The 13,633-nt window shown below is 43.4% G+C and overlaps 2 protein-coding genes across 5 annotated transcripts in view; one reads left to right on the top strand and one right to left on the bottom strand.

Annotated features, from left to right (window-relative positions):
* The window catches only part of MST1 (macrophage stimulating 1), a 272,117-nt gene extending 266,860 nt beyond the window's left edge, over window positions 1–5,257 (top strand). For both annotated transcript variants that reach the window (XM_085625043.1, XM_085625044.1), the window contains exon 19: window positions 2,472–5,257. In XM_085625043.1, the coding sequence (XP_085481169.1) occupies window positions 2,472–2,633 (162 nt within the window). In that variant the 3' untranslated portion in view covers window positions 2,634–5,257. The remainder of the gene's footprint in view (window positions 1–2,471) is intronic.
* Window positions 5,258–6,673: 1,416 nt separating this feature from the next.
* Window positions 6,674–13,633, bottom strand: part of LOC146797845 (acylamino-acid-releasing enzyme-like) — a 342,949-nt gene continuing 335,989 nt past the window's right edge. For 2 of the 3 annotated variants that reach the window (XM_085625041.1, XM_085625040.1), the window contains exons 21-22: window positions 11,201–11,307; window positions 6,674–8,211 (exon numbers count right to left, since the gene is read on the bottom strand). In XM_085625041.1, the coding sequence (XP_085481167.1) occupies window positions 8,067–8,211; window positions 11,201–11,307 (252 nt within the window). In that variant the 3' untranslated portion in view covers window positions 6,674–8,066. The remainder of the gene's footprint in view (window positions 8,212–11,200; window positions 11,308–13,633) is intronic. The other variant, XM_085625042.1, reaches the window with a different exon arrangement.

The following is a 13,633-nucleotide window of genomic DNA, read 5'->3' on the forward strand; positions in this document are numbered from 1 at the left end:
GGACACTTGGTAGTAGTAAATGGTTTTACTACTGTGTAATTTTTACGCCACAGTTCAGGACACTTAAGCTGTAGGAAATCCCACGTAAGTGATGGCAAGTCGGATCAAGACGTAGATTGCCTTTAGAGTTTGTGAGTCCCCTTTGTGAGCACTCACAAAGTCCTCAGTGACCCTTTCCAACCCTGGGAATGGAGATTTACTCCAGCAGAAAAGACAAGTATCTCCCCTCCCCGGGTTGGAAGAGGAACAGAGCTTACCCAAATTTCGTAAGGGTGCAGGGGAAGGGTATTCTTCCCCCATGTAAAGTTTTACCCCGCATGCAGCTGTGCACGGGGGGAATAGCAGATGTCACATGTCCGAGTAGTATGCCTGGAAGGATGCACCTAGCACAACTTTTCAAGTGTACTACCCTAAAATCGTACATTTACACCCTGATATGTCAGTGGGTGTAAAAAAATGACTTTTTTTAAAAATCTGGTCGAGTCCTTTATTTTTGTCAGGGAATATATGTGAGCCCCACTGCTAGTTGGATCAGGTCAGCAGGTGTTTCCTGTTGTGAGTTTCAAGGATCCACTGATACCCCAAGAACACATTTCTGGCTTTGGGGTCCAGGTCTGTGTTTACTTAATTGATTTGTGAGTGTTTCCTCCTTGGTACTATGGGCCTTTTGGAGGTGGCTGTCAGGGACTACATTCTTACAGCACCTCTTTGAACAGATGGGAACTGCTGGAAGGACCACATGCCTCCCATGTGACAGCTTTTGTTGGATGTGATTGGGTGATTGATATATGTTAATTTAAAGGTATATGTGTCCATGGCAAACTCGATATATAATTTGTCAGTGTTTTGTCTAGGCTATACTGATAATTATGTGTGTGACTGTGACTTTCTTTGCGGTCTTGCAACTGAAAGCTTGCCGCAGACAGTACCGTATTCAGTACAGAAACAAATACCTGGAGAGGGCTCTGGCAAGCTCTTGCTCATGGTTTTCATGGCTATCTTGTCCATTCCAATTCCCTGCACCTGAATAATAGCTTTCCTCCCTATCCTTTTGTTTGTCTTGGCTGTGGAGCATTGCTGCTTTAATATGGTTTTTGATTGATTGTTGTAATTTCAATAGATTGTACTTTTAACACTCTGTGAGAGTGCATGTCTCTACGCATCTGGTTGCTTCCTTCCTCTTTCCCCTTTGTGTTGGCTTTTATTCTCTGTCTTTAGCCTGTGATTTCTGTACTCTCACTCATTTCTGAGAAAATTTTGGAGGGTACCAGGGAGTCATCATTCCCTTTCTTATAGTCGCTCCCTTCACTTTTGTCTTCCTCTCGCCCTTTGTCGACCCAAGTCCCCGCCTCCACCCCATGCTCTCCTACAGCAGCTACTGGTATAGGCTTACAATTGTGGTACACGCATTGGTAAGGTCAATACCGTTGGTCCTCCTTCTTGAAATTCTATCAACCATATTTTTTTTTTGTAGTTCTGTCATTCCAATATGGTCGCCACACTGTGTCTCAACAATGCTAGAGGATTCTTCTGACCAGGACACATTGTACATGAATGAGAGATCTTGTTATGTATGCTATCAGTGATGGAAGACAAGATTGATGTCAGAATTTACTTCCAAGTTGCACACTTTCTTGACTCATCCCCTTGGAGTCATTGAGGAGTGTGTAACGGTTAACTGGGCTATTGAGCAGGATTTTCTCACAACTGAGGCAGGTAGTTTATCTAGTTTCTTCCATCACTACTAACTTCCCAGAAGTCTGAGACTAGCTTCTTAAACTTACTCACCTTCTGCCATCTACCTACAAATGATTTGATGGCCGAATGCGAGCAAGTTCTGTGTTAGAAAATTATTCTCTAGTCTCATGGGGTAAGGATGGCATTCCTAACATTTATATCTGGTTCACAGACACGCGTTTCCCGTCTGACCAATGACCTGGAAACCCTCTGTTAAGCTCTCAATGACCATCCAAGCACTTTCCATGGATCTATAAATTTCCAACTGTTGATCAACTGTCTAACACTAGCTCCCCTATCTCCAGACTCAAAACAAGGGCTGACATTGAAGGAGTGCACCAGCAGAATGTCTGCCAGTCCCCTGAACGATACTAATAGGTCCAGGCTCTCGAGGACTAATTTGTCCTTTAGGATGCCTACCTTGCACCTCTTTGCCCCCGCATTTTATTTAAAAGCAGCCAAGATATTACATGCATCACTCCACAAATGCATAACAACAATATGTAAATAAATTAATAAAAACCATACTGTGAATTTTCAATATTAATTTGTTCATCCAAGTTGATAAACATGCATTTAAGCCAAAATTGTACTGTAACCTGCTAGTGCTTTGCCTTCATGTCCATTCTAGTGCCGCACTACGGTCACCAACAACGGCCAAATTAATCTATTTTATAATGTAGTCCTTCTACTGACTATATTCTTAAATGTTATTTTTTTTCATTCTCTTGCAGGGTGATTATGGTGGTCCCTTGGCCTGCCTGACTCATGATTGTTATGTGCTAGAGGGTGTTATTATTCCGGGGAGAGGATGTGGAAAGCGAGGCCAGCCTGCCATCTTCATCCGGGCATCCCTCTACGTCGACTGGATAAATAAAGTGATGAACATGATCTGATGGGAACTGGGAATGGCAGATTGAATTGGTGGTTGCAGGATGCGTATTTCCACATTGACGAATGAGGGAGGTCTGGCTGTGCTGTTCAGAAAGCAGCATGCTCTAGACTGTGCACATATAGTTCATTACAAGAAGATATTTTCTTGGGCACAGCCAATGTACATATAATGGCCAGTGACAGCCATGAAGTACTTCAAACTCATTTGACTTCACAGGCTTTAGTCTGTGAGAAGCTGGTTCTGGAAAAGTCCTAATACCCTACGAACTATGTCCAGATAATAACAACATTGCACCTTTTGGGCGTTCTCGGTTCCCGCAGGACTTTTTTTTTAAATTTAACTCTAATGACTTCGTAAATATCTGCACATGCAAATCGACTTTCAAGCAAGTCAAATGTAACACTTGGGACTCAAATTCGTACTTGTAATGTGCCATTAGACTGCTGAATGCGTTTTTACAATAGGCCATGAATGTTTATCTACAGTAGTCCCTCTCTGGGCAACCATTCCTCCCTAAATTGCATTTACTCCAGAGTTCATGTCATGCTGCCCCCCTGCATCGCATGCACTGGCAAAACCTTGCCTTCCACCCATGTTGCACAAAAGCACCACACTTGTTTTTTTTAGATTGCACTCTCCTTACCTGAAGCACAATATTACTTAGTACACCTGCATGCATCATAATATTCAAACCTAGAAAGGCCTTTCACATGCACTAAGCTTCACACACACCTTAACCCTTTGTGAATCACGCATCCTGCATCTATCTAATTTCCTAGGTAAATTTCTGCATCCACTTCCTGACATAACACTTCTTCTGGTCCTAGCAATACCCTTATCTCTTTAGAGCTCACCTAAACCATTATTTGATTACCTATTTCTTCTAACGCTTAGTAACACTTCTACAGTAGAACTTATTACGTCTCTCCATAGATATCCTAACCTTCTAGTTCACAACATCACGATCATCCACACACTGAATATTCTCTTTAGACATCCCACGTGAACTCGCACTATCTTGGATTGTATTTCCACCTGACATCACGCTCCTCATATATGCTTTAGGCGAGGAATAGTCTTGAGAAGGGATCAAGCAGACCCCTTAAATGGTGATTATAGCTCACCGAGAGGTACAGATGAGCGTCTTTAAGGATGCACTTAAGCTACAAAGCAGCTTCAAAGTGGGTAGTTCACCTTCTGTGAGTACTTCTTAAATAAAAAAGCATTGCATTCACTCATAGGACCTCCAATTAGGTCTTGTCCTGAACATACACGCTACTGATGCCAACTGGAAACCTTCTGATAGTCGAAGCACAGCTCTTAAAAGCCAGTGGGTAGTGTGTTATTTTCTTTGTTTCACTTCAAGGGTCTACCTGCTCTCAAAGCCTCACATTGCATCAGAGTGTCCTAAAATGTGTGTAAATACAAGTTTGTTGTATTGTCTTGTCTTCTCTTTTGTGCAAGTGCCCTTTGTCAGATAAACACGGCATGATACGCATACACTCACATTAGTGCTGCATCATTTTAGATTCTGTAATTCTGCTTATTACATTGGTGGTGATCTATTTTTTATCAAGAGCTTGGCTGTTAACCTAGCAGTCAAGTTTTTTCCTAAATTCTTTGAGCTCATAGGGCTGTTCCTTTCTGCAAAGGGTGCGAGATAGATACGCATATTACAATGCAATGCACACTACACTTTGACATTTGTATTCACAACCAGAGTGACTGAGAGAAAGCACTCTTTATTAAACTATTGAGGATTATACAACTTTTAGTCACCAAACTATATAGCAAACGACAGTTGGCTTTAATGATTTTTCTGACTGACTCACATAACACAATCTAAGCATTCTTGAAGGACCTTTAAAGGCTCACATTACAAGACTGTAGCCACATATTTTTGTCATTGAGCACTGTTCTAGTCTTTCTTTTATTTATTTTTAAATCCACGGCCACTTCCCTATCAGTTTCTCCTCTGTAAGGAAAATTCCTTCCCAGCTCTCCTTCATGTTGTGTTTGGCCCCCATTCAGCACCCGAGCAAAAGCTGTTCCTGTGAAGCAAGCACGTTCCTCATTTTTCCAACCCAGGGGGCTTATTTACAAGCCCCTGGCGCGGCCGGTACGTCACTTTTAAAATGGGAAAAGGGGACACACCGGCGGCGCAAGGGGTTTGTAAATAAACCCCGGGTTCTGTAAGCACGGTCCTCGTGTCCAGCCCGCGTGGACATTGTTACCAGGACTGTCCTGCTTATTATCCCACAAAAGCAGCAAGCTCTTGATCATTTTTAATGAAGGGAAATTATGTTAGAATGTGTACTTTACTGTGATTAGTACCCATAGATTGGAGTATAGAAGCTTCTTACAACATGTTTTAAATTCTGCAGCAAAACAACAAAGAAGCTTTTCATTTTAAAATTCCATGGGTAGCGGTGTTTTTATTAACTGATGTTTTTAGCACTTGAGCTGCTCGAGTGCCAAATTATTTTTGATACCCCATGTTATCTATATTTGTTCTGTCTATGCTTTTCTTGTGCGTTTGCTTTTCCTGTGTATGTTCCTTTTATTTAGGTTTGTTAACAGACATATAGATTTTACGTTCAATAAAATAATATTTTTATGAAATTTCCCACTGGTGTCCTTTGTTTTTGACGTTTCTTAATACATATTATAAAGCAAAGCAATGTCATAGGAGGAAGCAACAAATTCAATTGTTAAGTAAAGTCACATTGACCCAATGTCCTTGGTAACTTGGGACCAGATGTACTAAGCCCTTTAGTGGTCACACGCCCTGCAATTCGCAACATCATAGGGTTTGGGACCACAAGAGAGACATTTTTGATGTACAAAAAACATTTTATGTGCCCAAAAATGTTTTGGACTTGTAAAATGGATTTTTCAAACCCCTACCGATTCGCAGTTTTGAAGGGGTGTGAAAGTGGTGTTCCTTCCAAATTGCGAGTTGGTGACCTATGTATCAATGGTTTGAGACTGCAGTTTCGGTCACAAACCATTTACCAGTTACTGACTTCTCAAAGTAGGCGGCAACTGATTCCTAAAGGGAAGTGGTACCCGCAGAACCCTCTTTCCCTTTGGGAATCGGATTGAAACTTTAAAAAAAAAAAAAAAAAATTAAAAGCAGCTCCGGTGCTTTTACTACATTCAGGCTCCTTTTTAAAAATAAAAAATCATTACCGTTAGGAATGCAAACAGGGGTCTGTTGTCTCTTGCAGCCCACAGTCCTTTTGCTTGTAGCATACCACAAGGGGTCGCAAATTGTATCCAGCCTACTGAATATTAATTAGGTAGATAGTTCTGCGAATAGTGATTTTGTGAACCAACCTCATAGTACACAAGTTGTTTCGCAAATCCGATTCCATTATCAAAATGGTGCGTAATGTGCAACACTTTTTGTTAGTGGAATCTTTGTTAATGAAATTAAATATTAATTTATAAAAAATGTGCACTACTACCCAGGGGTGTCTAGGCGTGGGACTCTGAGGTTGCTCGCCAAGACTGATGAAACCTTATAGTTTAAAAGCCATGTTGTAAGGGTTTTCTGAAAGTGAGAAGGTCTGTTTCCTTCTTTAATGATAATGGAAGACGGTTTCAAAGACGGGAGGTGCTGCCTATAAAAGCTTCTCCCTTCCCACTGTACTCTGTTTGCTCTTGGAATGATCAAATTAAACGCTGATTCTGAGCGCAGGTGTCTGGGCGGAATGTACCAACCAAATTTAGCCTAAAGGATTCTGGTCCTTCTCCATGGAGGGCCCTGAAAGGAATACATAGCGCTTTGAAATGTATGCGTCTCTCTATGGAGAGCCAATGAAGAAGCGGAAAGATGGTCCATACTGGTTCTTTTTTTGGTTTGCCGAACAGTAGGTGTGCTGCCGAGTTCTGAAAAATCTGCAGCTTGTTGAGGCTTTTCTTTCTAATATTGACAAATAGTGCATCTATATGGCCCTTGGTTCAATTCATACTCCGAGAAAGGCCGCACATTGAGTGGAATTTGAAAATCATATTCTTTAGTGTATACGACAGATCCAACAAGTTACAATTTATTTAGAAAAACAAGCTATGGCAGTACCCTCTACATTGATGCACTACCCACAAATACGAGTTAACCATAGTAAAGGACTGTGTTAACTAGCAAAGTGTCCGACATGTTCATGGGTTGAAAAATGTGTCTACTTGTTCTCCAATGGCTTGTTATTTGAGATTCGCAGGTTGTTAAACGTGAACACTTGTACTTTGACACAATCCATGAATAAGTCCTGTGCCCGAGACACAGGAAGCGTCCAAGCAGATATTACAAAAGTTATCCAGATTATGAGTGAGGGCTGCTTGGCAACCTAGAGCCCCATAAGGTTATTGCTATCCTGTATGAGGTTCTAAAACCTTTTGTAGTATCACGTTTTAGAACATGTTAGGAGGGTTCAATGTTAATGGCTGTGGTCCTTTTGGGGTGCTAAGGGGACTGCCTATGTCTCTTCCTCCTATGGCACCTTCAGAGCACTGCAGATTGCCAAAGGGTGGTTCAATACTGTGGGGTCTCGCTGGTGCGGCCACCACTTGCATCCCTTCCCGCCATGTCACTTCCTGCATACTGCATGGTGGGGTGGAATCATAAGGTAGGTGTGTTTTGACCTGGATGGAAGGGTCAGGTCCAAAAAACCCATCAACTATGGCCATTTCCTAAGCAGTGTATGATGGGATGAGGCTAAACACTGGGTGTGATTTAACCCTGTGGGGCATGGCTTGTGGGAGGTGGAGTCCTGCCTATGTTACGTCCTACACAATGCATGGTTGGACGGGGTCAAAGGACGTTTGTGGTTTGACCCTGTGCTACCTGGCTCCAGGGTCACCACCTAAATCATTTCCTGCCAGGACTCCTTCATCTTTTTCCAGGGCCAGCCTTCAGGGGATTCGTGGGTGTCAACAACTCCTGGTCTAGACTCTGGTCAGAAGTTGTGGGGACATGGTGTAATCCAGAAAAGGGGTGTGCACACATGTCACATTATACAATCCACACCCATGTGTAGTTTGATGAAATGTTCACAGTATACTACTCAGCTGTTTACTGCTTCTCTCTAATGGTGTGCCTTTTTTAAGTTTAAATACTAAATCACAGGTTTTACATCAGTCATCTTGTGAAATGCAGCGTCACTCTAGAAATATTGCCAGTTACGCTCTGTTTTACCCAAGTTTAATTTTGATTTGGACCGCACACTATTTTCTTTTTATTTTATCTGCAAAGTTTTGACGCTTTATTAAACACAATTGAAGTATTTTATTGATCTTTATTGATTGTCTGGAAAGACTGTGTAAGAGCCTCGTGTGAAGAACAAAATGTGAAAGAAAACAGTATGGTACATTTTAGAAAACAGTAGGGAAAGACCTCTTTTTAGCTACTAAAAGAAGGTTGAAACTCATCTCGTCACAGGATTAGAACAGGTTGCTTGCGTTCCTGATTTTTCTCCCATGATGGCAGATGGCGAACAATCCATACTGTGCTGTTCACAAAGCCGTCAGCCTCTGCTTCCACACTAGACAACGAATGATTGTCAGGATACCAGAGAACGCTGTGAGAAAGCGACAAGGAGTTTGTACAGTAAGGCCTGAGCAAGATGCAAGAGATAGATTCAACAGCTGTAGATCAACAAATGAAACATCGCCTTTAATAATGGCCTCACTAGTAGACCTGAGTGGGATGGGTACAAGGGTGGTAATACAGCCAGTCCTAGTAACCGAGGTTTGTGCACTGCTGAATTGGAGGAAGTACCTACGTTTATGGTCTTGTAGTGGGGATGAGGTTTTTTTGTCATGCTGACAGCACAGGAGTTTTGGTGGCCGATCTTTTGGGAATGTTGAGAAAATCATTCACTTACCTGGATCCGAATGTGAGAAAGTTTGGTACACAGGCTCTCCGGATTGGAGCAGCTTCTGAGGCTGCAAGGTTGGGTCTCCAGAACGAGGATATTTAGAAGATTGGAAGGTGGTAGTCCAGATGTTGTGAGTGCTATATTAAGGAAGGGTTTGGGTTCTAATGAATGGTTCTCTGTATGGTGATGTTTATATTTTATTGTAGGTTGCATACAAGACCCATCACAGAGGATGACATGGATTGTGGGGCATTTGTAAGTTTGAGGGGGGGGGGGTTTGGTGAGTAAAGTTTGCTGGCAGCCGTCTATATGGCTTCTCTTTGGGACGACCAAGCTGCAGACAGGAGGTGTTTTGCTGTGGTAAGAGTGCAATGCGGTCGGGGCAACTGTTGCCTTCATTGGCCGACCTAGTTCTTGCTAGAGGATGTGAAGATCTGTTAATAATTCATCTTAGTAAAAATGACTTGGTACAGCTATCAGGGCTCTCATTATTGAAGATCATAAAAGAGGATTTGGTATGGCTCAAGAACATTTGGGCAAGCATATGCACTGTCTGGACTGAATTTGTGCCCTTTGGAGTTTGGTGTGGTATTTAAAAACAGAATGCCATGGTTAACGTGAACATCAAGTTGAACAGGGTGTTTTGTTAAAGTTTAGGGATAAAGGTGTTATTGCATGGAAACAGTATGGAAGATAATGTTACCTTATATTGGTAGATGGTGTGCATCTATCATTGTTTGGAAATGCATATTATTTGTTGGAGTTATGGGATTTGCTTGCAAGACTGTGGTGTGAGAAGGTATGATGTTGAGTACTTCAGGAAACTTTGGTTATAATGCATTATGTGTTTGAAAGGGGGTGGTGGGTGGGGCAAGAAAACCCTTTACCAGTGTTTCCTTGGTTTGCGGTAATTGGGAGTGGGGGTGATGAGTCACAAGCTGACATATCGTTCTTTGGAGACGCACATCCCAGGGGCTGGTGTGTACGTTTGGTAGAGTTGGAGCAGGTTAAGCTGGAGATAGCTTTGAGAGTTTTGTGACTTGCTTGAGTGAGGAGGCCGTGGAAAGAATGGCTGTGAGATGGGAGAGGGAATATGTTAATATGGCATCTGAGTGATTAATTGGGGAAAGTTGCAGCTCGCATGACTCCTGGGTGGAGGGGTGGCGCGGGGGTTTGTGTGTGGGGGGATTAAAAAAATGTATTTCAAAAACTTACCTTACCGGGTCCTGCGCCGCCTCCGCTCCTGGCCGGGCCCTGTTTCCTGGAACAGGACGCATGCATACTCCCTCCCCACCCCTAAGCCAATAACGCTGCAATGGCAGCGTTGTGATTGGTGCGGACAGCGCCCAGCTGGGAGCCTGTAGGGAGGTCATGCAGCCTACATGGAGAAAATGTAGAGTGCGCATGATTGGTGTGGTCGGCCCCACAACAGTGGGCAAGCCACTCCTCCCTGACCCGCCCACCCCCAACCAGGCATACCCTGCCTTCTCGCAGCGCGAGAAGCAGAAACATAAAATTGTACTATTTTAGCTGTCTACTTCTCGCACTGCGAGAAAGCAGTGGGTCGACGCTCCTCCGCCCTAATGGAGGAACCGCCCCTGCTTGGGGATTACTTGGCATTTTAGAGGGGCGTTAAGGGGGGGTCAGGTTGTTCACTCTGCATTAGTAAGGCTTTGGCATATTTATTGTATCTGAATGTTGAATGGCCCGCAGACCTGTCATAATAAATATGGCCTTTCTCATTACATGGGAATCTGTAGTTTAAGTGCAATCATGCCTGATAGTGGCTCGGGAGGAGAAAGGCCTGACGGCCTGTCATCCCCAAGGCTATATCACGTGGTTATCATTTGCCACGGAGATCAGATGGGGACAGGCTAGAGCTGGGTGAGGGGTTGGACCTTTGGTGAAGCAAATATAGTTGAGGGGTCAGGTGTTCAGTCTCTTTTGACGGACTCTTGATCCATGGGCTGTTAGTGTAGAAAATAGTGTTTTGTTGGTTCTCCTGCCCTCCCGGTCCAGTGGTGTCATTTGCAGGTGATATGAACTGCATTTGGGGTTTGAGGTTGGTTGCTTTTTGTGTATTTTCATGTACGGTTGGTTTGATAAGTGATGTAAGAAGTGGGCTGGGTGCAGCTAATGTTTGCCACTTTAGGGACGGTGCAGCTTTTAGGCTTTGCTGGTTGTCGCTAGTTGGGTGGGTTTCACATGGGCGCATCCACCTCCCCTTCCGGGGTGGGGGCGGGACGCACAGCTCAGGGGCTGGGATATGAGTTTGGTAAAGATAAGGCAGGTTAAGCTTGGGATAACTTTGAGAGTTTGGCGATTTGCTTGGGAGAGGTGCCTGAGGAAATAGCGGCTGTGAGATGAGAGAAGGAAAAGGTAAGTGTAGTGTGTGAGTGATTTTTTGGGGGATCATTTCATATTTTGCGGGAGCTTTGAGGGAGAGTGGGTGGTAAAGTTATTCACCGTGTACTAGTGAGGCTCAGGTATAGTTATTTATCTGAATGTTGAATTAACTGCAGAAATGTCTTAATAAATGTGTCCTTTCTCACTATATGGAGATCTGGGATTTATGTGACATCGTGCCAGATTAATCTGTTAGTGAGGAACCACGAACAAACACTCCCGATAAAGAAATGCCATAATTTACTTCAATAATTGACATAAAAAAATGATACTTTCCACTCACCGTATGGGAACCCCTCTAGCTCTGAGTGCTCTGTAATACTCCATCCCATGATGAGGGGCTATCCGCCTGTCTTTCTCACCAAGAAGTAGAAGTAGTGGAGTTGTTACCTACAAAATGCGAATATCATAAGTAAAGATCCTTGTGTAACTTCCGCCACTAGCACTTTTTTCATCTGGGTTGCTGGCATTCACTGTATACTGGACACTCCAGAGCCTTCCTTTCAGACCGCAGCCCCCGTCCTTCTGTATGGTAATACATTACAATGTAATACAGTATTTTGCAAGACACACGCTTTAGTAAATTCATTAGTACTGGAAGTAGTGTTTTCGGAGCTTGCAGTAGACCCATCATTTTCCTGAATGTTTACTGTAATCTAGGAGCTGGCGAGAACACTTGGCATTCACAGAGGCAGACAAAGGGGCATATTTACAAGCTCCTATTACCATAGGAATGTCACTTTTAAAGATGTCCCTGTGGCGATAGGGGCTTTGCCTTATTTACAAGGCAGCATTAAACCACTTAACGTGGCTTAAATGCTTGCCTTGTAAATAAGGCAATCTTTCACACTATACTTCGGGTGAAAGGGGTGGGCAGTGGTTGCTGCGTGGACGTTTCGCCGCAACACCCATTGATTTTGACCCTGCCCCATATTTACAAGGGTGGCGTAACTATGGGGCAGCGCCAAAATTAAGATCAGGGAAAATCTGGTCTTAACTTGGTGAAACGAGGAGAAAGTTTTTGCTGTTTCTATGTGTGCCACATATAGAAACAGCAAAACACAATTCTGGATTGTACTGTGCAGGGAAGTACTCCTTCCTGCACATAAACAATCATTCCCCCAACACAGGCACCCTTGCACTATGATGCAAGGGTGCCTGCATTGGCGCTAGGCATCTGAATTTAGTGCCAAGGCAGGGAGAAACACAGGTGCACTGTATTATTGCAAATATGGTGCATCCCTGCGTTTCTAAAGTGACGAGGCACGGCGTTGGCTATTTTGGAACTAACCCGCACTCCGCCACTTTTGTTGTAAATATGCCGCAAAGTTTCCTGAGTTTGGCACACTTCACCATAGGAGAAATTGACCTTGACCATCCCACATCCATTTCGCAGTGTGTGATGCAATTGAATGTTCCAGATAATTCTTCGCAGGTGGATTTCCCACCCTGCGAGGTCTGGCTTCTGGCCTCAGGAAATTATCCAGTGGTCCACCAGAGCAACACACTGAGAGGACACTGGCTGCTGGTGGGCAGTTTGCCCACTGCAGCACACCTCAAGTCTCAAGAGGCAGCAGGTATTCAGCCACCAATCAGGAGTAGCTACAGAGGGAGAGACCTCCTTCCATCTGTGGCAGTCACAGCACTGCCGCGCAGGGGCACCAGCTTTGTCTCACTCATTTTTTATTTGCTAGTCTTCACCAGGTTTTCACTTCACAAAGCTGGTGATGTTTTAAAATATCATATGAAGTTGTAAGATGTATTTTCAACTATGCGGAACGCAAGAGTTAAAGGATTATCCTCTTTGCTGGGATTGTGCAAGGGAGGTCTGAGGTAAAATACTTTACGCAACAATACGCATAAATGATAAAGAAGTTAAAGGTTCAAACCAGTTTACTACAAAGAGTAAACATTTATACAGCTAGAAGCAATTTCATAAATAGGATAAATGGAAAATGTATAATAATATGCCTTGGAAGAAAAATATTCTCTGAATCCATTTAACCTATTTGGCCACAAATTAACTGCATAATAAACATAGAAATGTTCAGTTGCAGCAATATAAGGAGATTATTTGGAGTAATAATCCCTCAAACATTTACTTAGTTGAGATGAAAGGAAACAGCCGCACCTTAAAAAAGGGGCCAATTTGGAACTTTCCTGAGTACCCTATCTGCCAAACTGAATGTCCATCCGCCTCAGTTGGGCGGACCGTCAGTGTCCCAGCAGTAGAGACCACTCTGGTCTCCACTGCTGATGTACATCTCTGACTGCCTGACAGAGTAAGGGCCGTCCGAGGTTGTGCCATTTGTCCGTCCAAAACGAGTGGGGTGATTAGTTTTTAATTTTTAATCACACTTTGGGGTTTTCTTTTTGAAAATAAAATAAGTAAGTGAAATTGCGACGTATTGCTCCTCCATGTTGATGGAGCCGGATGGCACACTTTCAATACATTCAAAGGAACTGTTGTGACGGTGGTACCTGCCAATGTAAGAGAAGACGGCGGGGGCAGCAGACATCTCTAAATCTGGAGGTCATTTACTCAGTCAGAGTAATCCCACTCTAAATCAGGAGCCCAGTCTTTTATCCCTGGTGGTCACTAGAGGGAAGCAGCGCATCAGGATTATTCACTAGAAGGCCTGCGTGATCATGAGGGTTGAGGGAGACCAGATGGGCTGGGGTGAAGTCAACTGCTGTAGGAGATGCAGGCTGTTTT

Source organism: Triturus cristatus, chromosome 9 (genome assembly GCF_964204655.1).
Source record: "Triturus cristatus chromosome 9, aTriCri1.1, whole genome shotgun sequence".
In the NCBI taxonomy this organism is placed as follows: Eukaryota; Metazoa; Chordata; class Amphibia; order Caudata; family Salamandridae; genus Triturus; species Triturus cristatus.